Source organism: Rattus norvegicus, chromosome 15 (assembly GCF_021556685.1).
Source record: "Rattus norvegicus strain SHRSP/BbbUtx chromosome 15, alternate assembly SHRSP_T2T, whole genome shotgun sequence".
Taxonomy (NCBI): Eukaryota; Metazoa; Chordata; class Mammalia; order Rodentia; family Muridae; genus Rattus; species Rattus norvegicus.
The window spans coordinates 103,791,153-103,816,187 of record NC_141548.1 but is presented as its reverse complement, the minus strand read 5'-3'; the positions used below and the strand labels follow the sequence as shown (position 1 = coordinate 103,816,187).

General features: G+C 48.1%; 1 protein-coding gene and 1 long non-coding RNA gene across 7 annotated transcripts in view; one reads left to right on the top strand and one right to left on the bottom strand.

Annotated features, from left to right (window-relative positions):
• The window catches only part of Farp1 (FERM, ARH/RhoGEF and pleckstrin domain protein 1), a 238,217-nt gene that overhangs the window by 166,794 nt on the left and 46,388 nt on the right, over positions 1 to 25,035 (bottom strand). For 4 of the 5 annotated variants that reach the window (XM_087585903.1, XM_087585905.1, XM_087585904.1 and 1 more), the window contains exon 2: positions 13,941 to 14,134. In XM_087585903.1, coding sequence (XP_087442029.1) covers positions 13,941 to 14,111 — 171 coding nt within the window. In that variant the 5' untranslated portion in view covers positions 14,112 to 14,134. 5 annotated transcript variants of the gene reach the window in all.
• Positions 7,098 to 12,526, top strand: LOC148001157 (uncharacterized). 2 transcript variants are annotated; one of them, XR_015639082.1, is made up of 4 exons: positions 7,098 to 7,582; positions 8,240 to 8,342; positions 9,553 to 9,659; positions 10,496 to 12,526. It is a non-coding gene; the product is annotated as an uncharacterized LOC148001157 (long non-coding RNA). The 2 variants fall into 2 exon arrangements; XR_015639081.1 differs by lacking the exon at positions 9,553 to 9,659 and having other exon boundaries at positions 7,498 to 7,582.

The window sequence follows — 25,035 nt, the reverse complement described above, 5'->3', positions numbered from 1 at the left end:
CCCAGCATGACAGATACATTCCAGGAAATGGAATTTGCCAGGGCCACAGTGAACATCACAAACACAGCAGGCATGGGTGGGGCACCCAAAGGTGGCCGTCTAATACAGACTCAAATGGCAGTGTTGAGAGATTTTAACGCAGAACACCCTCACTTCTATCAGACAAGTACAGCAGACATTTTCTCATGCCCCAATGCCACTGCAGTTTGATTCTCAGGCATACACAGGACTAAGGTTTTGTCTGGAGTGACCTGGTAGTACAGCCGGCAATCCTACCCTCAGGAATTTGAGACAGGAACATTATAGGTTCAATGCCAGCCTGGCCTATATAGCAAGAGTTACTAGGAAAGAGACCTATCCTTCATGCTCCAACACGACAGTAACAGGAAAACAGTCTCAGAGTCCTATAGTGAGAAGGCAGCAGGAATTGGTCTGCCTGTTTTTTCAAATAATTTGAGAAATCAATTTCAACTTGAACTTAACATTTTTTAAAACAGAAGTTACATATGAGGGGGAGTTACATCCCTCCAAATAAAAACCTTAATAGGCTCTAATTAGGAAAAGAAGTTCACGCAGATGGTTGTATTCTCAGTTAAAAGGAAAGAGAAACAGAAACAGTAAGAAAACCTTGTGAAGGGACAGATTGTCATGATGCCCCATGACAGAAAATCTTGTGAAGGGACAGATTGACGCGATGCCCCATGACGCTGGGAATATTATTTAAGGCAAAATATGTGAGGAAACAACCAAGAAGGGAGACCAGCAAGACAATGCAGCAGCTTGGGACACACCCACCAGTGTGAACTCAATCCTAGAAGCCATGTAAAGACAAGGGGCTGCACAGCTATCCTCTCACCTCCACACACACGTACACACATGCGCACACACGCTCAATGAGACACACACACATACGGAGAGAGACACAAATGCACAGAGACACATAGAGATACACAGACACACACACAGAGAGAGACACACACACATGCAGAGAGACACACATCTACACACATATACACAAAGGGACACACACAAGCACATAGAGAGATACACAGACACACACACGCATGCACATACACATACATGTACACAGAAGGAGACACTCACACAGGAGAGATACACAGAGATATATAAAGACACAGTAACAAGGACACACACATACACACAAGCATCATAGAGATACATACACACACACCAGGCTTATCCCCACAAGAGGAACCCACACCGTGGACTCCCACACAGTCCGTCCAGGAAGGCCAAATTAAGCCGCAACTCAGTTGATGTACCAAAGGAAAAGGAGAGAAAAGGAGCCACAGCTCGCCTCACCTCAGTGTCACAGTAGAAAGAGGGTGCTGGAAGGATCCCATGGATGGAGGGCACAGAGAAAAGGTCCTTGTTTTCCTCTAGTACCCTGTGTCCTGCCAAACTGTGCCCAGAACAAACCCAAAGGACAGCATTAGTGAGCCAGACTAAAGGGTAAAAAGCAATGTGGAAGCCACGTGACATGGTGCATACCCTCTACAAGGGTCTCTCAAAGCAGCCCTGGGCCGGCAGGTTGCTAAGGGCCACTGTTGGCATCTGGGTTCCTACTGGCCCAGTTTTCTGAAGAAAATGAGAACTATATTTTGGGGCCTGGTCACCCCTTCCAGGGCTTTCTGAGAGAGCTAAATGGAAGGCAATAAGGAGAAAGGTCCCCCTGACAGAAACTATCCCCATAAATAGGAAGTAAGCTAATGAAAACAACTGCAGCAGCAAGACCAGGTCAATGTTGTATAAATTTCTTGTGAAATTTAAACTTTGTATCCTTACGCAGAAAGCTGAAAAACTCAAAGTAGCTTCAGGAAGTCCCTGAAACTGACAAGACTCTCTAGGCCCCACCCTGCCATAGTTCGAAGCTGAAGAGTCTCTTCTCAGACAAGAAAAAAAGAAAAAAACTTTAAAAAAGGCTGGAACTACCTGGAAGAAAAAGAAACTAGCCAAGCTGCCTGGAAGAGGTGTAGACTAACTGAGGCACCGGGAAGGGATTCATTCTCTCCAACCCGTTGAGCTGCCTGTAAGCTGTGTGATGTGTGCCAGATTCCCAGCTTTTGTGAATGGGGCTGGCTTTGGTGATACAGATGTCCATGACTCGTGTCTGCTGCTGTAAATGTCCTTCACCCATGTTCCTGTAAGTAACCCCAAGGAAACTCATGGTTTACCAAGCCGGACTTTGGTGGTATCTGTACTTTGTCATGGGCTCCCAATCTGGGGAGAGCAGACGTGTGCATCTCATCTCCCCAGGAAGTTCTACCACACGACAGTCAGCAAACTCTCCTCAGTGAGAGCTAGACAAACCACGAGAGGGTCAACAGAGCCCTGGGGTGAACCCCGGCAACTTGACCATGTGGTCAACACACAGAGACCATCGTCTTTGTTCTAAAACCTACCTGGACTCATAGAACTGTTGTGTGTGATGGACCCGGAATTAATAAAAGGCAAAGAGCTGTTCTCAGCCTTTGTCGTGAACTGCAGACCCCACCTACAGACTCCAATAAAGTGTGCTCACAAGAGTAGCTAAACCGAGTGACATTGGTCACAACATTCAGAGCAGTATCCGAGTTCCGTTTCAACACACGCTGGCGTCACTAAAGTATCGTCCTCTTTTTTATTATTGTCCTTAAGTTTTGCTATTGACACAGGCCACAAGCAAAGCATGTGCCCAGGAGTCAGGATTTACATGAACAGAAGGTGTATTTTGTCGGTGCCTACCAGTGAGACACGGCCCATAAATGACGTGGCTGACGATTAACAGAGAGGTACTCGATGCTCTGCGTGCTCTCTTGCTATGAAAAACTATATGATCAAAAACAACTTACAGAGAAAAGGGTTTATCTGACATACGAGTTACGCTCCAGTGACAAGGAAAGCCAGAGCAGAAACTCAGCACAGGAACCTAGGGGTAAACTGAAGGAGAGGCCAGGGATCTCCATGGCTTGCGCAGCTTGTTTCTCATGTAACCCAGGACTCCTTACCCTGGGGTGCACTAGACTAGGACCTTGCACACCCATCATTAATCAAGAAAATGTCACCCACAGCACAGCCCGATCTCCCTCCACAAGGGGACATTCTCTGCTGGACAATCCCAGTTAGCATCAGGCTGACCAAAAAACGGACCAGCACCTTCCGTGAGGCATTCTTGGCCTCCTGCTGAGAGAGCATCTGCTGTTAGCAACTGTCCCACAGCAAGACTGCTCAGCCCTCCGCTCTAAGGTTTCTTGGTGGAGGTAGAGTGGACAGGAGGCATCATGGACTGAGAGGCTCTCACTCGCCCATCCTCTGTGAGTCAACTTCACACTGTTGGAGCTGCCCAGCTGGCAGTGTCCAGTCATAAGCAACCCCTCCAGCCCTCAAGCATGTTCTCCCTTTCAGGGCTTGGGACTGCCTGGTAACTTTGGGACCACTCTCTCTCCTGGTGTGTCCAGATCAAAAGTAATTGAAATTTCACCCTGATACTACCGTTGACAGATGAGCCACCATAGCCTCTGTTATAGCTCATATTTCAAGGGAACTCCACTGAAATTACACGACAAGCCGCGTGATATAAACCATGAGCAAAATCCTTGGGAAGCACTGGATTGAAGCAGTCCCATCTCCATGACAAGTGTGACAAGCAAGTGTGACAGACAAGGATTAGACAAAAGGCATGTTAGAGGTCAGAACGCAACCTCTGTTTGCTATGTCTGGCATTACTTCTGTAATTGGGAGGCTAAGGCAGGCGACATGAACCCAAGGTCAGCGGGGACTACACAGTGGGACCTTGTCTCAAGATAATTTAGTGACAATAGTGGAGGCGCTAGACAGGTGGCTGGCCACCAAAGTGGGAGTTTGCTCTACATGCAAGTCAGGCACAATCACACATGCTTGCAGTCCTGATGCTAGGCAGTGGAGATAGAATCGCAGGGGCTCAGGGGCTGCTTTCACTGAATATACAGCCAGGTTCAGGGTGAGACCCTGCCTCAAAAATTAATGTGATCAAGAGTGATTAAGAAAGGCAAATGGAGGGGGTTGGGGATTTAGCTCAGTGGTAGTGCCTTGCAAGCACAAGGCCCTGGGTTCAGTCCTCAGCTCCGGAAAAAAAAAAAATTAAAAAAAAAAAAAAAGAAAAAGAAAGGCAAATGGTATCAAACACACACACCCCACACATACACACCACACACCACACACACACACACACACACCACACATACACACCAGACACCACACATACATACCACACACACCACACACACACACCACACATACACACCAGACACCACACATACATACCACACACACACCACACACATACACACACACATACAAACACATACACACCACAGACGCCACACATACATACCACACACACCACACACATACACACACACAACACATATACACACACTACACACACTACACACACACCAACCATACACACACACCACACACAGATACACCAGACACCACACATACCACACACCACACACACACACACACACACACACACACACACCATACATACAGACATATACACACAGACACACACGATGCCTCTTACCAGAGACCTCAGCAAGTGTCCCCAACAGGTACCTACTAAAAGAAGACCATTTCTTACATGATATTTATCTGTCAATTGGTCCTTGGTGACAGCATGGAGCCACCCAGGCTGTATGTAACCTTAAAAGCTATACACCTATGGTCTCCATGCAGGCAGCTCCCTGCTCCCAACTCATCACTGCAGTCTTCCGATCCCACAGGAGGGGCTGGCTCACCCCCATGACTTCTCTGCTACCTGTCAACTCCCTGTCACTTCTATTAAATCTCTCAAGCTTGGCCTTCAGTCACCCGCCCTGTGCCAAGGCCATCCTTCCACAGACACAGGACAGCTGATAGGCTGCATCATCCCTATGGCCCCTGTGGGCTCCAACAACTGTGATCTGGACTACGGATGCCCTCGGGTGGGACTCTGGTTCCTGCACATCACCCTCTCACCCCTCCCAAACTCTGACGCTCCCCCACACAGACTCCATAGATTAGCTTAAGAGAAAACAACTGTTCCTTTCACACCACCTAAAGGAAGACATTTGCCAGAGCTCGATGCCAGCTTACCGCCCACTCATAAATAATGTCGGTCCCTTCTGCAAAGGGTAGTTGTTATTTTTCTTCACAGTCTTATCGCTGGCAGCACCTTGCCTCTCGAGTCGACAAACACCTTATGGAGCCCGGATCGTGTTTCCAAGGTCACAGTCTACAAATAAGACCGGAGCCACAGAATCCCATTGTGGGTATCTGGTCCGACTTCCTGCTCATGTAAAGGAGGAAATAATCCTAATCAAAGCTCTCACACTCAATTTCAAGGCTAGTGGAGGCTTTTAGAACTGTTCTTTTCCACAATCAATCTATCCGCAGGAACTCCCCGCCTGGCCATTCATCCGTGTATGCTTTGGGACTTACAGCTGCCACACCCAACTCAGATGTTCGGAGCAATAAAAACGAGCAAACGATAAGACAGGCTGGATCAAACAGTCCGATCGGAGATACACCTGCCTTCATATCTGCAATCAAATCGAATAGCATCCCTTCCACGGACACACAAGGCCCACACGGCCACAGGGATCTCAAAATCCCAGGACACTTCCATTGTTCAGTCTACATGACCTGGATGCAGGGATCTCGTCAGCACCCCAACTCTTGGAAAACGTGCATGCCGCTGGGCTCTGGAAATGATAGGGACTAAAATCAACAGGCAAAACTGCACGTAAAGTTCTAAGGAGGAACCCCACACACACACCCCACCTTCAGTGGGTTTTTTTCTTTTATTTTGTGTTTTTTGAGACAGAGTTAGTTGTGCAGCTCCAGAAGGACTGGGCTGGCTTCAGAATCGTGGCAACTCTCCTACCTCGGCCTCCAATGGGTTGGAACGACCCCATATTGCAGTGCGTGGGTCGGTCTGCCTGCTTCAGCCACACTCGCTCTCACAGACCTTCAGAAAGCCAGTGGGCTGCCTGACTGGTTTAAGGGCCACCATGCACATAAAGAGAGCTCCAGGCTGGTAGGAGTGAGCGCACAGGAAGAGGAACGAGCGTGCTAGTGTTTACTTCAAAGCTCTGTCCTGTGCTTCTTTCTCCCATCTGACTCGCACAACGGCCCTGAAGTAAAAGCAGGGCCTCAACCAGGCTCAAGAACAAAGATGACAGTCCACTTACAGCAAGCAGGATCAGGCTTCCCTCCCCGAGAGCAGCATGGGTACTCTGCAACACTACCTCTCCAGGAGAGGCTCCATTTGAGCATGTAAACTCTGTGGTAAAGTCGGCCACACAGCCAGCGAGCTGTCAGGAGGACCTAGGCCTCTGCATCCCTCTCTCCCTCGACCTTCTTAGATGGAGCTAAGAAAAATTATTTCCTTTCAAAGCAAGGAGAAGGGGGGAAAAACAACTTCTAAATTTCCTACTGTGGCTCATTTTCATGTCAGAGGTGGACACTCTTTAACTGCGGCCTCTTCCTTTTATTTATTAGCTTCTCCTGAGTAAGTTTAGGGAGAAAATAGCAAACAGCTGTGATCGGGCTGCATTCCTGAGTGGTGTGGCTGAGGACGGCTTTGATCACCACGAGAGTCAGTAAAGCTGAGCAAAGCAGTCGCAAGCATCCCGGGCTTAAACTCGGCTTTTTGCTTCTAAGGAGCCAGAGGCGAAAGTTAACAGTATTTATCAGGAATGATTTATGAAAGAAAAAAAAACATTTTTTTCCCTCCATTAAAATGGCCTTTCCATTTAACCTCAGGAGGCTAGACCCAGACATGCCCCATTTATCATCCTACGTTAAATAATGCACAGAAACGACCAGGCAGAGTGGAACGGACTTCAGGACTATTCCAGAAAGTTGGCTAAAGAGCCAAAAGCAACACGAACATGCAGAGGGAAATGACTGGCTTGTTTTTAAGAGACCAGCGGACACGTGAAACTCCCTGCACTTGTTCTCACCGAGGGCTAACGATTAAGAGGCAGTGTGTGCTCCGGGCCTTGGCTTTAAAGAGCCAATTAAAGTTTATGCAGGTCTATCCTGTTCCTCCAGGCAAGCCGGAGAACACTGCAAAGCCGGGCAGGGCGCGTCCACACACAGGTGTACTTCATCTCCATGAGGAAACCAGGTCCAACGGGCCTCATTCCCTAAGACTGCTGATAGAAAATGGAAGCAGGAACTCCATGAAAACTTTTTATAAAAAGGCAAAAACGGCTTGATTTAATTAATGTCCAGCCTCGGTTTTCTCAGAAAAAAAAAACCCACAGGGCCACAAAGATGAGACGTTGAGCATTCCGAGAGGACAAACGTCTGCTTTTCCCTTTGACAGAGCCCAAGGATCAGGAAGATGGCTTTAAAACCCTGCCCTTCTGTAGGCTGATGTCATTGTGCAGGTGAGGGCTGGCACAAGTTAGATCAAAGCCATAACTGGACAGTAAAAAAATAAGGTGGGGACAAAGTTTTTGTAGGGAGGGAGAGAAGGAGAAGAAGGAAGAAACAAGATGAAGACTGAGAAGGGTGACCCAGATCTGGGTGGTCCGGAACTGCCAAGGTAGCCGGTGTGGTTTTCTGTAGACAAATTTATCTTATCTAGGTGGGCAGTTTATATCCTTATCAATTGGTTGTAAGTTCATTGTGTGGATGGATTGTAGATTTAACATATAAATCTGATTGTTAAACTACCAGTTTTTAGAGCTTTGATTCATCGGGCTACAGGGGATGTGAACAAAGTTCCCGGCGGGCAGAGAGGCAACCTGTCTCAGTTCTGGAAGCCGTGCTAGGCTACAGAATGACTGGGGCTATCGTGTCGTGGTGCCATGCTGGAATGGCCCACAGAGCATGATGTGTGTGTCAGGCGTGGTAACAAACCGCCTAGAGGATCTCGTGGAGAGGGCGGCTAAAAGGGAGACAGCCGGGAGAGGGTGGCTTGCAGACCGCACGCACAGTGGAGTAGCGGCTGGCCGGAGTGAGCGGATCTGGTTCTCAGGAACGGACAGAAAATGTTCCTTTTCAATTTTGACCGCATCACCCTTCCCCAAGCCAGACAGCCTGGAAGCACAAGTCTCCATTGATGACTTGCCCAGGTTTCTGCGAGGGTCAGGGCAGTGAAAAGCCCATTTCATCTCGAAGGTAAGGAAATGAAAGCCCCATTTAATCACTGTAGGCTCGACTTGAGAGTGTTCCTAATTAGGGCTCCAAAATACCCTAGGCAATCCTGCTACCAACAAAAAGAGCAGAGCATTTTTGATGTGGTCTCTTCTGTGACGTCAAAGGCAAGTGTGAGGGCGTCGTCTCCAGCTTCAACAAACATGGTGAGTTTATCAGCCAGGCGTTACTGGGAAATATGTTATTTCGTTCGGACTCCTTTTTCCCAGTGCCAAGGGGTTCAGTGAGCTGCAGGGTAACCACCGGACGCCCCTAAGCTGCATCTCCAAGACCCATGAAACATGTTGTGCCTCCTATTCCCAGCCCATGTCCTTCTCTACATAACGCACTAGGTATACAGCAATGGCCATATCTGATCAGACTGCGCGTGTTCTATCTTGCTTTAATAACCCCCAGGGAGTGGTGCACACACCTGTAATCTTGGAAGCAAGTAAGAGAGAGGGTTTGAATTTGAGGCTAGCCTGGGCTACAAGGCTAGACTCTGCCTCAGAAACAAAAGCAAAAGAAACAATATCAACAATAATAGTAATAGTCCCACAGTGATTACCATCTTGCCAGAGAATTCCAGAAAAGGCTGCTTCATCCAACAGCACATCCCAACTTCCAAGGGCAGAAAGGGAGAATAAGGTATTACACCTGGACCCAATGCCTCACTCTGCAGACAAGAAAACTACGATGTCTGGTTACCAGGGATGTGTAGAGACTCTTAGTCAGAGCCAGATGGGAGACAGAGATTTCCAGGCTAATTAGATAAAGGGAATAAACACTGAAGGAGAACACTGCCCTCTGACAGAGCCTGGTCAGGGTGGGCCAGCGGGGAGGGGGAGAGGCAATAACCAAGCAGCCCAGGCCTGGAATGTCTGCCCTCCTGACAGATTAAACTAGAGCAAGATGAGGGAGAGCATCTCCGGGAGTTCAAGGCTACCCTGTCTTAAGTGGTGAGGTTCCAGGCTACTCAGAGCTGTACCATGAAATACTGTCTTTAAAAGGACTAGGCAGGGTCACACCAACAGGATCACAGTAGCAGCATCCATGAAACTCAAGAAGGGAAGGGAGACAGTTAAGCTGAGGGCCCTGAGTACCAGAGCCAAAGCCACCCTGGCTTTGATGTGACCCTGAGAAGGCACTGCCAGTGAGTCCCCTCCCTTTTAGGCTGGTCTGCATGTAACTGTGAGATCTACACTGCTGGGGAGGAGTCAGGACCCAGGGGCACTCCCACCTCTACTGCCACACATAATCAGGCAAGCGAACTGAGTGTTCCTTGATAGGCTAAAGCAGAAGCTAAAGAGCAAAGCCGAGAAAGGTTCTGGAGAACCTGAGGGGAGATTCCTACTCTCTTCTCTCCTGGACCCCCAGGAGTCCAGATATTGACTTCACATACAGTCTTCAGGCAAAGGAGGCAAGCTACGCAGACTTTGAGAGCTACCACAGCTTCTAAGGAAAGCAAGGAGAAAATGATACAGGTAAAAGCCCAGGGTGATTTCCCGCCCTGACCACTGGAGAGGCTGCACTCTCTCCACTGCCTACCACCACTCCTGTCCTGGATGGGCACGCAGCATCTTCTTGTCACCTGCTATATTCTCGTCTGAGACCAAACACTAAGAGCTGAACACAGGGGGCGGCTGCCATCTGCTTCTCCAGGCACCCTCCCTGGTGGAGCAGTTTGTTCACCAGAGGGCCAGGAGAACATGAAACACAAACGGACCTTCACAGAGGTGGTCTAAGGGGTCGGGGGAGATAGGATTCCTCAGTGACTCACATGTCATTAAGGCTTCCTAAGACCTGGGACCCACTGTGCATTATAAGCCTCCCGAGAAGAGAAAGCGGTGTTATCAGTCCTGAGGTGTGGCTTATTTGAAGTGTTTTCAACATCAAGGCGATAAAACACCAGGCGGCAAGCACTTCCTATAAATGTTGGTTTTGAACTTTCCGATGTGCAGAGGAAGTACCTAAAAAAACCATCCAAGTTCAACATTGAAGAGGCTCGCCCAGCTAACCCCAGGGGTGGGAAAAGACTGGCTGGTGTCTGCTGTCCTGGCTTTTTTGTTGTTGTTGTTAAAAGGTTTCTAAAGGCTACAGAAAAAGGAGAGAGAGAGAGAGAGTGAGAGAGAGAGAGAGAGAGAGGAGATAAAGAGGGAAGGGAAGAAAGGAAGGAGAGAGAAAGAGAGAAGGAAAGAAAGAGAAAGAAAGGGCAGAAAGAGAAAGAAGGGAGAGAGAGAGAGAGAGAGAAGGAAAGAAGGAAATAAAGAGAAAAGAATGATAGATCGCCACCAAGAATATGGTTTGCTTTCTTGTGCAGGAGCTGGTCAGGGAGCTTGTATTTAAAATGACTGCTTGCAGACATCTGTATTTCGACACACCAGGCCCGGGAGACTCATTCCTAGAACAAGAGTTCACTGAAGACTGACCCCCAAAGGAAGCTGCAGAGACTCGTGGCTTCATCCCTTACCCATCTGCAGGACGAAGGCTTGTGAGCAATGGGGACACGCTCCCACAGGATGCTCCATCCTGCACTTGTGGGAGAGGAGGACACTTCCAAGGTCAGATGGCCTTGGTGAATTCTCAGCAAAGAGCTTTGAAGCACAGATAGTAAAGCAATTATGGGGAGATGGTCTGGTCTCCGAGATCAGTCCTGGAGCCACAGCCCTTCCCATCCCTGGGATGGCTGACTCACCACCAAGTCTTGATGGCTTCCAGCTGCAGGGTGGCCAGGGGCTCTAGCTGCTCTTAAAGAGCACAAGGCAGAGATTTAGAGTCTGTTCCAGCCAGAGACATGCCGATATCCATCTGTCCTACTATAGCCAGTTTAAGGAAAACATCTGTTGCCCGTGGGCGAGAAGGCACACTCTAACTCAGAAAGAGACATATTAAAAGTACTGCACTCTGATTGTAAAATAAATTCACTGTAGCATTCGATTGGCAAACACCTAATGAGCCCCTATCATCCGCCCAGTTACACGGGAGAGGGAGAGAGCAAGGAGACCACAATTCGGGTCCCTACCCTGAGAAGCCATCGGCCAGGTAAATAAATGCCACAAATTCTACAAAACTCCCAAGGTGCACCAGGACAGCTGCAGGCTTCTTATACACGCCATTTTATTTAATTTCATAAAACATCAAGCAGTATTTACTATTACCTCACTTTCTGGGGGGGGGGGGAGAAAGCAGATATTGAGAGGTTAAGAAAGTTGCACAAGAGAAACAGTAGAAGAAAAAGTGGAATTTTTTTTACCCCAGGCAATGGTCCACCTTGACTAGGGTACAAACCAAGAATTCTGCGAAAAGGCAGAGGGGAAAATAAAGCCACTGCCCTGCCCAGGGTAGAAGGGCCATTAAGGGCACACAGGAAGGGCTCCTTACAGAAAGGGGTTAAAAGTGGACAGAACAGCTCTTAAAACACAAGAAGGTAAATACGTTTGTGTGTCTGTGCCTGAACAGGAATGAGCATGAAGGCTAGAGAAGAGCCTCACGGTGCTCCTCAGGGTCATCTGCCTTTATTTTGAGACAGGCTCTCTCACTGGCCAGGAACTGACCAACCAGGCTACAGTGGATGGCCAGTGAGGCCAAGGGACTCACTTGTTTTCAGGTCCCCAACCCTGAGATTATGAGGGCACACTAATTGCCATGACAGGATTTTTGTTTTTAAACATAGGTTCTGGAAATCCAAGGCAGGCAGATCTTGTGCTTGTATTTTTTTTTTTTTTTAAGTAGCCCAGCTATCACTCCAGTCCCCAAAATAATTTTAAAAGATGAAAATACAATTCTATTACTACACAGTCCCGACACAATTTCTACTCAGATGGTAGCTGGCTGTGGAGCTGTGACCTTTGCTCTTAGGAAGATCCACCGTTGGAGGCTGCACAGTGATCCCACAGCCTGCACAACACAGCATTTGATAGTTTCTCTACTGCATTCTGCACAGGAACACCATTTAACAGAGAGCGCCGCTGGAGCCTGGCCTTCTACAGGGGCAAATGGGAAAGAGAAACTGAATACTTCACCAAACCAGTCTGGCAAGGAGGAGAGAATACCGGGAAGGAGAGGGAGGGTTCCAGAAGGCAGAATTCTCAGCGGGTGGCAGGTGCTTTCCCCCAATGCCAGAAATTAGCAGTGGCTTTGTTCACTGGAATATGAAGTCCTAGGCCAAGTCCTTGAAAGATGAATTCCTCAGCAAGAAAATTAAGAAGGTTCAAAGGCCGTTTCGCAATGTGCGATAAAAAAAAATTGGTAGTTTTAAACACAGCCATTCTGAGGTTTATCTTTCCCTGAGACACTTAATTCACACTCCCTGAACAATGTTCTGTGGAATAAATATAATTTACTGAATCATATCCCATAAATGATTAAATGATGGGTTACACCGTTAATGCCGACTATTAAGTTTCAGGCACCCTCGCCAACAGAAATAATGAACGGACTGCCTCCGCTGTAAAAACAGGTGTGTTCCAAAGGCTGGCTGAGCCGTGGCCCGAGTTCAAGGCGGATTGTCTCCCTCTACCACCGACTACTGATGCGGGCACAGGCAGTCAAGGTAGAACCGAAAAGATTAGACACAGGTATGCCGAGGCCTCTCTGACTGAAGTTGAGAAGTGCAGTCTGGGGTCTGGGGGCCCCATGGGTTACAGCACCATAATTGACACCTTAATCTCTAGGAAGAGATACTTGAGCAAGAGGCTGGGAAGAGACTGAGGCAGAGTTCTCAATAAAGAGCATGAGGGCCCCAGAGGCTCAGAGGAAAGGAGGAGCCGAGGACTGGGACTCCGCCCGCTCCATGGTTCCTTCCCCTCCCCCCCAGCCCCCCAACCTCTCCCCCACCCCTCTCCTGGCCCCAGACCAGGAGACCAAAGGAGGAGCCGAGGACTGGGACTCCGCCCACTCCATGGTTCCCCTCTCCCGCCCCCGCCCCCCCCCCCCGCCCCATGACGAAAGGAGGAGCCGAGGACTGGGACTCCGCCCGCTTCATGGTTCCTTCCCCTCCCCTCCAGTCCCCCAACCTCTCCCCCACCCCCCTCCTGGCCCCAGACCAGGAGACCAAAGGAGGAGCCAAGGACTGGGACTCTGCCCACTCCATGGTTACACACACACACACACACACACACACACACACACACACACTCCCCTGCTCCCCACCCCTGTGATGTGGGGGTGGTGCTCTTGTTTCACAGTTGTCCTGTGGAAAGTGTGGGTCACGGCTTTTGAAACTCTCCACACAGGAAGGCCATGAGCTCACTTTCTCCCATTTCCTCACATGGAAATACCACGCAGTGAGTTCTGGTGGTTTTCTCAGGATGACTTTACCTGGATCCAACACGTGCAGTGGGGAGACAAGAACTGACTGTGCTATCAAGGAATTCCTGCAACCCACTTAGAGAAACACTCTTCCATTGAACACAAACGTTAAGATATTACATATCTTTAGATGCAATTATACAACTTGATATATACTGATCAGTTATACATGGCACATATATAGGCATGATAGATATAATACATAAAACACACATTCGGTTACATCTGTTTGTGTATGGGAAGCCACAGGAAAGCTCCAAGCAAAGCCATCCAAGTCCCTATGTGTATGGGTGGCCCGTGTACAGCTCTGACGTCCAGCGATGCCTACTGGGAGAGAGAGAGGGGTGGAATGCCTGAGCACACAGACCCTCTGGTGTGCCTCACTTCACTGTACCACTGATGACCATTCCAAGTTACCCAACCCCACCTGGACACCACCACAACCCCTGGCTTACTGGAACTTCAAAGGCTTCCTGGGTGTCGTCCAGCATCTGGATTTTGACAGTCATAAGTTTTCCTGAAGGTGTGGGCGGTGGTTTCTGTCCTCGTTCCAAGGTGCTGATCCCCGAGTTCTCTGGGGCCCCCAGACGTGATGCTGGGGTGGGCTTCTGCTCTATTTCTCCCATGATGAAAGTAGCTTATATAAGATCTGCAGGAAGCGATAAGAGAGAAAAAGGTATCAGAAGAAGGGGTTTTTCTTGCAGTGTTTTCTCCTTGCTTTGAGTCTCCCCCAAACTACAGCAGCTAGGTAAGAGAGGCCTCCTTGTACCCACCACACAGCCTCTGTGTATCTACCTGAAATGTCACATTTACACATTCGTGCCTTCCTGCGTGTCCCTTTGCATTTCTGCATACTGTATATTTTATTCTAGCTCCATGGTCAGCTCTTAATTATTCGCACTGTAGACTCAGCTGTGTTGTTCTCTAGTTCTGAGTCTCCAATAACCAGGCTCGACTTTCCACACCTTTAAAGTCGGGTAGGAAGACGAAAACGGGATCTGGGCTCTGTCATTAAAACCCACTAATTATCCTGTAGGGACTTGGTCACATAGTAAAGAATGTGGTCATTCTAAAGATGAGAGGAGAACGCACACTGAGGCTCGCCAGCTGACACTCGAGGAAATAAACTCAGATGAGATGCGCCAGACGGGAAACCCGCTGGGGTTTTGCCTGCCATTCCTGAAGTTCATTTTTGATGATGAGAACTTCACCCTTTGCTTCTTCCTCACCCCCCAAACCTCCAACAAGGCACCTTCCCCAAGAAGCCACTGTGCATACTGTAACTTTCAATGAAGGCCATTTTCCTAAAAACAAACTATCCTCTTCCCTCCCATAAAAGCCTACCCTTCTCTCAGGATACCCTGCCTCTGCCCCTCCTCTGTATGGTCTCAGCAACAAGGCTTGAACACTCTCCCTTCACCTAGAAAATTCTTAAATGGCTTTAAACATCAGTTCAAATGTCACTTCCTGGACACTGGGTACAGAGCTTCTTGGGTTCTGCTGTCTATTCTGAGCTCATGGTTTGAGCCAAAGTCACTCCATATGGCTGAGACAGCCATATGTCCACCCCCACCCTGCCCTTGATGGCACAAGGAACCCTCTAAAGAGGCCCTCATCTCAAGTGTTCTCTGTACTTCGGTACCTACTGAGGCCCAATTTAGCACAAGACAGAGCTCAAGATGGCTGCTCAATGACAGAGAATCAGTCGGGCAACTACCCGATGGCTGCAGATCCCGTGTCACCGGAGCACAGAGGAACAAAATGTCAACTCAAAATATAACAGTTAAGGGGTGTGGGGAGAGGTCCTCCGTCCCAGAAGAAGGAGAACTGAACCATTTGGCTGCAAATCTTGGGAAGATTTAAGATGGCGTGGGCCTGGGAGGATGGTTGTTAGTAAAGCACTCACCAGGCTCGTCCCCAGCACTGGAGAAGCGCTGGAGGATCCTTGGAGCTCACAGGCTAAGCACAAGCAGATCAGGGAACTGCAGGAGTATAGAGGAGGGGCTGCTGGAGAAGGGAAGGGAGAGAGGGAGGGAAGGAGGGGGGAAAGGGGGAGGGAGGGAGGAGAAAGGAAAAAGATAGCAAGTTGGAAGGAGAGGGTAAATGGAGGCTGAGAAGTTACAGATGAATTTTGACAGTGAGCTATAATCTGACTATGGAGACCCTCTAAGCCTAGCTGAGAACAGTGTTTCCCTGTAGGGAGCATTGAACCACAAGGACAATAATAACACCACAGAAACACAACTTTAGAAAAATGAGACGACAAATGTCATGGAAATAAGAGAGGGGAGGCGGGGAGAGTCCAGCTTCAAAGCAACTGTAGTAACTCGTAAATGAGGTGGTGACCTGGAGAGCGGAAATGGAAATAGAAGACTGCCTGACACTAAGTAACCAACCCAGTGTTGCCCGTGGCTAGCTGCTGGGAGAACAGGTGAGGTTGGAATGCTGGGAAACAGGAAGCCAGGGCAAAAGGCAGGCAGAGGAACTGGGTGCTCCTGTCCCAGGCTTCCGTGGAGGTGGGGATGGACACAGGCCCTGGGTGTAGTCTGCCTTACTGTTACAAGTAAAAGTCACAGGTGTGAACAGAGAGAGTGACTGTGGAACCCCTAAAGTAAAAGAGTAACTTATCCCAGAGGAGGACAAGAAATCACAAAGAATGGAGGGTACAGAGACAGTTAGTGACAGAGTCAGTCGAGAAGGGGGCATCGTGGGATTACAAGGTAGCAGATGTGGAGCTGGGGGCAGCATTTGATGCCCCTCAAACATACTGCACACTCCACCTCGGGTCCTTGGGAACAGCCAGTTATCTTGCAAGCCTCATTTTGTTCTTCTGTAGAGGCAAGTAGTTTCCCAAGAACTTTGTCTTTTCACAGTAAAACCCTTCATGCTCTCACAGCAGGCATGAAGTGATCCAAAGACACCAGACCAGAATGCAGTGCCCCATCCACCACTGACACAGATCACTAGGCTCTCAAAGCCAATGCCTGCCATCCACCAGCATGGGACGTGAGTACATTCTAGGAATCGCCTTGCCTCCTGCCCCTCCCACCTCCATCATCCCACACAGGAACGTGAGGGGCCGCTATTCATTTTTAATACACCCTGACAGTCTGGGTCCCATGACAGGGCAAGGTCAGCAACAGACAGCTTTTTCAGTCAGAGCTACCCCCTCCTTCCCACACACCCACTTAAGACTAGGCTCAGTTACCTGACATCTTTCTAATCTCTGCCACAAATAAAGATTCGCCAAGTTCCTACTTTAACCCGCCTGGTTGTGTGGTCTAGACTCTAGCGGCACAACTCACCATGTTGAGAGACAAGACTAGATTGTTCACCTACAATTCTAAGCACAGCCTTCTGGGGAGCAGAAGACAGAACACCCATGTGTGCTTGATGAGCCAGTGTAGGTGCTGATAGATTCAATATGAAGTCAACTGGTCTCAAAATCCTCTCCACAAACCGTGCAAAACTACTTCTACAGATGTGTTCCTTGACATCTTGTTGTTAAAAATAATGTAGGGCTGGAGAAGTGGCTCAGCGGTTAAGAGCACTGACTGCTCTTCATGAGGACCTGAGTTCAAATCCCAGCAACCACATGGTATGTATGTATGTAATGTATGTATATATATATATATATATATATGTATATATGTGTGTAAATCTTTAAAAAAAAAATGTAACATTCAAAGCAGACCACACTTGTAGTCTTGTGCATCGTCTCCATTCCCAGCCTCGTGTGTGTGTGTGTGTGTGTGTGTGTGTGTGTGTGTGTGTGTATGTGTGTGTGTGTGTGTACAGCCCGACCATCTTTCTTCCCAAGAGCCTCAGCTGCATGTTCACTCTCCTAGCACTTTGGTCTAACTCCCCACAAGTCAGTGACTAAGAGACCTGGAATCTTACCTTCCTTTCTTTACAGTCCTCAATGACCCCATTCCTGTACTACTTCCCAGTATTGTCATTTCCCAAAGGATGTGACACTTGCTTTCTTCTTACGTGGTACAGTAGAAAGCTCTGTTGAATTCACATGTCAACTCAGCCAAAAGCTTCAAGGGACACAGCTTAAGCAAGCTCAGGGAACAGCACAGGAATGCCGGCAAGTCATAAACCAAGAACCCTAACTGTTGCGTGACGGAGAAGCACACACTCTGGCAGCACACACGCCTAACCAACCCAAAACCACCTGTGCATCAGCGTTAACCTGGGCCCTGTTCACCTCTGCCAACCCTCACCCCCTGGATGCCTGAAGAACAGTCAACAGGAAGAACAGGTTACCAGTACCATAGGCATTCTGCACCTACGTAAGGAGCTTACAAAGCAACTTTACTCTTCCCGCTCCTCGAAACGTTACTTCAACAGTGTAAAGAAACGCACTTTTTTATCTGGCAGAGAAATGATGACAGACTGGAGCGCCGGGTCACAGTATCCCCGCTTAAAGAGTTACCCTTGGAATTTACCCAAAAGCAATAAGGAGCTCAACACAAAATTGTACACTCCTTCCCCGAGATGAGAAGACATCTGGGCTCCCAAGGAGACGCAAGTAAAGGTCAGACAGAGGAGATGCGAGCTCACGCCAATATACAGCTGGGTTCTCCGAGACACACAGACCGCCCCTGGCTACAAACCAACAGTGGCGTTCTCAGAATGACCGGGGCAGATGTGCAGAGCAGCTTCTCAGGGTACAGGTAGGATGGAATGAGTTACCCCACGAGCAAGTCACATGGAGGGAACACCTGATGCAGAGGCCAGGGGAAGGCAGAATCGGCAGGAGAAACAGGGCCAGGCTTCATCCAAGTCATAAGAAGCCACACTAGCAGGGCAGAGCCCTCTGAGTCTCCTGGGTGAGAATCCCACAAATAGCTAGCTGATAAAAAACAAACAAACAAACAAACAAACAAACAAACAAACAAACGACCTCCTCTAACAACCAAGGTGAGGACCAGGCAAACAAGGGGCAGGGCTGTGAATACCTACAATTCCACCCTTGGGAGCCTGAAGCAAGGGAAATCTAAAGCCAGCAAGACAGTATCTCAAAATGACAAAAACAAACAAAAGATAGCACACCAAATGTCAGGATATCACCCATAGCAGAAACGCCAGGAGCTATAGATTCAAATTTGTCCTGATGTGTAACTTCAGCACAGGGAGGTTAGTCACAGACAACAGAGACATGATCTGCATGCCCCTGAAGACTTGGAAAAGGGAAGATGGTTAAAACAGAAGAAGAGAAAGAAAAGGAGAAAGAAAGAAAAGAAATTGTTTAGTGCAGGGTTTAGGAAAACATTCCAGAAACTAAAGATAAGTTTTCATAATTAAAAATGCACAGTGGGGAATCGGAGACTGTCACCAAGGCTTAGGACCCAGGTTCAGTCCCCGGGACCCACTTCAGAAATCATGCCACAGCATGTCTGTGCCGACCCTCAAGCACACAACCAAATAAATACAACAGAAAATTTAAAAATCCTTTTAAAAAGTGTTATCATATCCTGCTAATAGACAAACCACTACCAAGACACTTCATGGGTCTTCCAGAATGGAACGAGACAAAGCACTGAAATATTCCCAAACATTCGAAGGCTCAAACGTTAAGCCAGGGCAAAGGTCCACCCAAATGTAAGCAGCCAGATGTGATCAATGGGTGAGAATTCTGAGGAGTATGACTCGGGAGTCTTTTAAAAGAAACGACTGGAAGATAAACTGCAGGGAAACCAGAAGTAGTCAGACACAACAACAACAACAACCAGTTAAAAGTTATTTATATTCTAGAGAAAGGCTAGACAACTGCAGTGGCTGTAAGACACCATAACTCCTGCAAACGTAAAAATAATAAAGCCGAAGACTTAGCAGAGAGTGGAGAAACCAAAAACAGCAGAAACTCCATTTTAAAACTGCAACAGGCTCTGTCTTCAGAGACGTACAGACGGGTGACTAGGCACACCCACTACAGGACATGGCTCATATCCACTAGAATGGCTGTAATCTTTTAAAGGCAATAATAAATATCATCAAGAATGTAATTCCCTAGACTGCCCATGGCCAGTGGGAATAAGGGTAGTGTAGCATGAAGAACATTCTGGAAACTTTCTAAAAGTTTGACCAAAAAGTTAGTATCCAAACCCTTAAAGACTTGCTCCAATAACTAAGAAAATTTACTCCTAGGGCATTACCCCATGCCAAATGGAAGATAATGGATGGGCAGAAGGATGGACAGATGGGTAGGTTGGACAGATAAATGGATGGATGGACATATGGATAGACAGACGGATGGACAGATGGATGGAATGGATGGATGGACAGGTGGACAGACAGATGAGTAGATGTCTGGACAGATGGATGTATGGACAGATGGACAGATAGATGGACAGACAGGTGGACGTATGGACAGATGGACAGACATGCAGATGGATGTATGGGCCCAAATGCCCTTTGGCTATCTCAGTACAGAAACAAAAATGTAGCACATCACACAAGGGAACATTAGTCAGCACCAAGAGTGTCAGTCTTAACTCATAAGATGATGTGGATGAGCCCCTACCCCTCAAAAAAATGTTTTACAACGTGAAAGACACCAGAGGCAAATGACAATGCACACATGGTTCTATTTCCCTAAAAAGACAAAGGCTGCGAGGTTACACACCCACATGTGCAAACACAGCCACCCATCACAAGGACTCCTCTTCCTCCGGCACAGGCCTCTGGGCTGTGACAAAAGGATCCTGCAAACAGCTACTTCTCAGTCCATTCTGCTGGGAATAGAACCCCAGGGGCACACAAACAGCCCAAAAGTAACTCCGTGGGGCAATTTCTTTCTGCAAAAGGGATGTGCTGGAACCCAAGACTAGGCTAATGAACCTACGTGGTCGAAATGGCCTCTGTCTTTTAGCCCTGACGTAGGTGGGAGCATGACCTCACTATGTGAAGAGACTGGCTGACTGGCACAGAGGGAGAAGGCAAGATTCAGAGATTATGGGCCCTTTTCAGGCTCACTACCTTTGGTACAAGAAAAAAAAATTCTCAGAATACGGAGAAATGGTTTATTCCTAGGATAATCACTAAAAACAGGTTGCTAGGGTGAGGATGGGGAGCACGGGTTGAGAAAAAGATCACAGGGAGATTAGATTTTTCTGGAGCAACAGATGAGTCCTATGGGGTAAAGGTCACAGAATAGACCTTTGGATTGTACATAAAGGTCTGAGTTAAGGGGTACGGGAAGAGTGGAAGGGTATGGACAGATGAGTGATTCTGGAGGGGGGCGGTGTTCACCACTCTCCTTGTCACTGTGACCCAATACCAGACTTGAAGTGAGTTCAGGGAACATTTATTTGGGCTCCTGTTTGAGGGTACAGTCCATGCCGGCAGGAAGGCAGGTAGACACGAACAGCTCCAGGCAACGGTGGTATGGAGAATGCAAGACTGCTTGCTTCTGTCTAGCAGGTACCAGAGAGACGGGAACAGGAAGGCAGGCCGGCTATAACATTCCAGGCCCACTCCTCAGCAACTTCACCGTCCAGCCAGTGCTGGCCAGTGTAGCCAGTGCTACGACTGTCTAAAACAAGAGCATTATCTAGAGATAACACCATGAGATAATGCCAAGTGTGCAAATGCATAAGCCTTTTACATCCAAACCAGCAAACAGTCTGTGGTGGGGCCTACGGACACAGAACCCTCTAGGAGGATAGAAAGACAGGCATCAGGAAGCAGGCTGCTGCATCATGGCACCTACCTGGTAAAGGCTAACACCAGGAGAACTCAAGCCTAGTTCTTCATTGAGCACCTTTTCAAAATTTTGTGTACTAGAGGGATCTGGGGAGATGAGTCGGTGGGTAAGAATGCTTGCTACAGAAACTGGAGAACCTGAGTTTGGGTCCCCCACATAAAATCCAGGCACAGGAGTACCTATCTGTAACCACAGCATTGGGTAGGAAATGGAGTGGGGAGACAAGAGCCAAGTAGACAAAACAGCAGGCCTCAGGTTCAGCCACAGACCTTGCCTCAAAAAGCTACGGTATAGAGTAGCATTTCTAAACCGGAAGGCCCCCTAAGACCATCGAAAAACACAGATGTGTATATTAGAGTTCAAAACAGTAACAAAGTTATAGTTACAAAGTAGCAAAAAATATAATTTTGTGGTTAAAGGTCACCACAACATGAGGAACTGTATTAAAGGGCCACAGTATTAGTAAGGTTGAAAACCACTGGTCTAGAGCAATAGAGGAAGACACTGGAGTCCCACTGGAGCCTAACATGAGTGCCCACATGCACACAAATACACAACACACATATCTCTCTATCTCTCTCTCTATCTATCTCTCTCTCTCTCCTGTCTCTCCCTCTCTCCCTCCTCTCTCTCTCTCTCTCTCTCTCTCTCTCTCTCTCTACACACACACACACACACACACACACACACACACACACACACACACCATACACAGAATACCTCAGGGTCAGGCCAATGATATGGTTTATCAGATAAAGGTGCTTTGCTCACAAGCCTGACAAATTGTCTCTTCCAAGGTGCCCACATGGTAGAAGAGAGCTGACCTCTGACCACACGAATTAATAAAAACAATAAAAATCCGCTTCTGCAAAATTATACCCCACAGGTCTATTACCTATTAGGGTGTAAGTAGGTAATTGTCCCTCTCCGAGTCCCACTGCGTGAGGATTCCAGCCCTATCTAGATCATAAATCTACTGAAATGTAATCGGCGAAAAGGGACACCTCACCACCAAGACGAGTGACAAAGAGTCACTGTGCGCACAACAGTATTCCCCTTCCGGTTTTAAATGTACGCTTACCAAATGTACCAGCTTACAAAAAAGGCAACCCACACCCCGCATTGTTACTCACAGGTGAGACCCTGGAGGAAGACAGGCTGGCACAGAGACGCTGCCACCTGGTGTCCTTGGAACATTTCCCGATGCCACACATGCAGAGCAAAGGAGTGTGCATGTGCCATACCGTGGGGATGAAAGTCAAGTGTGTCAAACACCTGGGAGCGCAAAGGACAAAGGGTGTGTGACCAGTCCCCAACAGCTCAGTTCATCTGCTCTGCCTGTGGGAGCAGAAACCTCCAGGACAAAGACACCTTGTGTTCCTGGCCCCTGTCACCAGGCCCCAGGAGAGGGGAAAATAGAGACAAACCAGACCTCTGCCTGCCAGAGACGGCACCAAGGGAGCCCACTGATAAGGGGTTCTGAGAGAGCTCAGCAGAAGCCTTTGCAGCAGCAGAGGTTGACTGGTTGGTTGTATTTTTGGCAAAAGAAACCGTTTTATGTCACCTAGGTGGTTGAAAAGGGAGGGTGGCTCAGACCTGATGATTGTCCAAGGACAGGGTCATCTCTCAGCTTGGTGTTCTATTCCTGGGAGGGGATGGAGAGCTAAGAAAACTCAACTGTAATCGAGTCTCCAGCCTTCCTCACCTACCACAGTAAACACTAAGTACCTATAGGAACATTACAGTGTCTTCAGCCAGGCATCGGGTGCAGACCTCTACCTCCCACACTCAGGAGAAGCCAGAGAATCAGAAGTTCAAGGTGTCACCCCCAGCTACACCATTATTCTGTAGCACTCGAGACCATCTCAGGGAGACAAAAATGTTTCTTAATTAAATACTTCTAAGAAATATCTAGAGAAGACATCTAACTAAATAAGAGGGGTATTTCTTTATTTTTAGTATTTTTACACTTGGAGCTTCAGAAATCCAATTTTGGGTCTCCAGCACACACACACCCCAACTCCCACTCCAGGAAAGGAAAATAAAATCCAAAAGTTCAGTCCTCACTGGGTCCTAAACTAAAAAACCTGATTTTAATCAGCGCCGAGTACCATGTCAGTATGTGCAGCCTCTCGTCCCACTATTCTCCTTGGTTCTACATAAACTTATTGTTTAGCCCACTGGGTGAAGGTGAGTGGAGCCCATGCTCACCTCCTTCCTGCAGTCCCTCCCCATCTCCTCACCTCTGGCTCTCCACCTCAGCCAGGACCCCACAACCTGTGTTTTAAGAAGTCTTTGGTTGTGCTGATGCACACCTAGTCTGGGAATCACTGTTTTAATTTTTTTTTTGTTCCTCTTGGAATTCATTACACAACTGACAATGACCTTGAACTCCCCATCTTCCCGCCTGTCTCCCACATACCCCAATGTGCTGTGGTGAGAGGCATGTTCCACCTCACAGGTGAGTTTGGAATCATTCTGACTTAAAAGGTTCCAGGAGGGTGGCGTGGACAGACTGTGTAAGTCCATTAACAACGCTAAGCAAACTGTCCACTTACCTAGGAGCTCAGCACTCGGGTCTGGGAAACTCCCACTCACTGAATACAATGTTTCCAACAGCTCTTGGCAAGAAAAGGGCCCAACTCCCACCAATCAATTTTCAATTCATACTGCAACCTCTCTCAACAGAGACGCTACCTTTGCTTACACCCTGACTGATCTGGGTGAGCATATTTCCTGCAATGACAAAATGCAACTGGGAAACAAAAGTTCCTTTATCCCCGTAGGTAACCAAGAAACCAGGACAGGGAAAATAGCAATAACTCAACCTTTGATGACCGTCCGCGGCAGATGCTGACTGTCTGCATTACTTCAGCCTCTGTTTTACAGGCAAGTAAGAAGGCCCGTATCCTAGTCGGCTTTCTACTGAAAAGATCAAACACCATGACCAAAAGCAACTTGAGGGCAAAAGAGTTCACTTCATCTCACAGATCTCTCATGACGGAAGTCAGGGCAGGAATCCAAGGCAGGAACCTGGAGGCAGGGACTGTCAGAGACCACGGAGGAATGTTGCCTACAGGCTTGCTCTCCGAGACAAACTCTTCTATGCCCCAGGACCACTGCCCATGGGTGACAGACACCTCCTATAGCTGGACCCTCTCCCATCAATCATTAATCAAGAAAACGCCCCTAAAGATTCGTCTACAGGTTAGTCTGATGGAGATGTCTCTTCCCAGATGACTCTATAACTGTGTCAACTTGACAAAACTAACCAGGACAGCCACAGCGAAAAAGATATCAGGTGAAGGTGGACTCCGGTGAGGGAATCAATTACTTGCCGACCCCACTCATGTCATAAGAACAGTGCTCCAGAACTATAACTGGGTATATTTCTTAAACTGAGCCAAACTTGCCCTCCTTAATCACAGCCACTGGCCAAAGAAAGGTTCTCTTCCTAACCGGCACAGGTCAGCATCTCCAAACACCAGAGCCTGCCATGCTACCCAGCCCACCTTAAAGGCAAAGCCTGTCACCTGATTTACTCACTCGTCATCTACAGAGACGGCTACTCCTGTCTAAGGCATGTTGTCACTCAATGTCTCAAGGACAGAGCTCACCACCATTAGCAGGCATCTGCAGGCCCCTGCACCAGAGCAACTGCACTTTCCACTCTGAGGGATGGGAAACAGTGACTTCAAACCAGATGGCTCTACCCTGATGAAGGTGGAGAGAGGGCCCACGAGGAGAGAGCAGGCACTCTGAGCTAACTGCTGGAGCCCGCAGTTTACTCTAGATGGGGTGCAGTCCTTGAATTCTCAAGTCTTAGACAGGCTGAG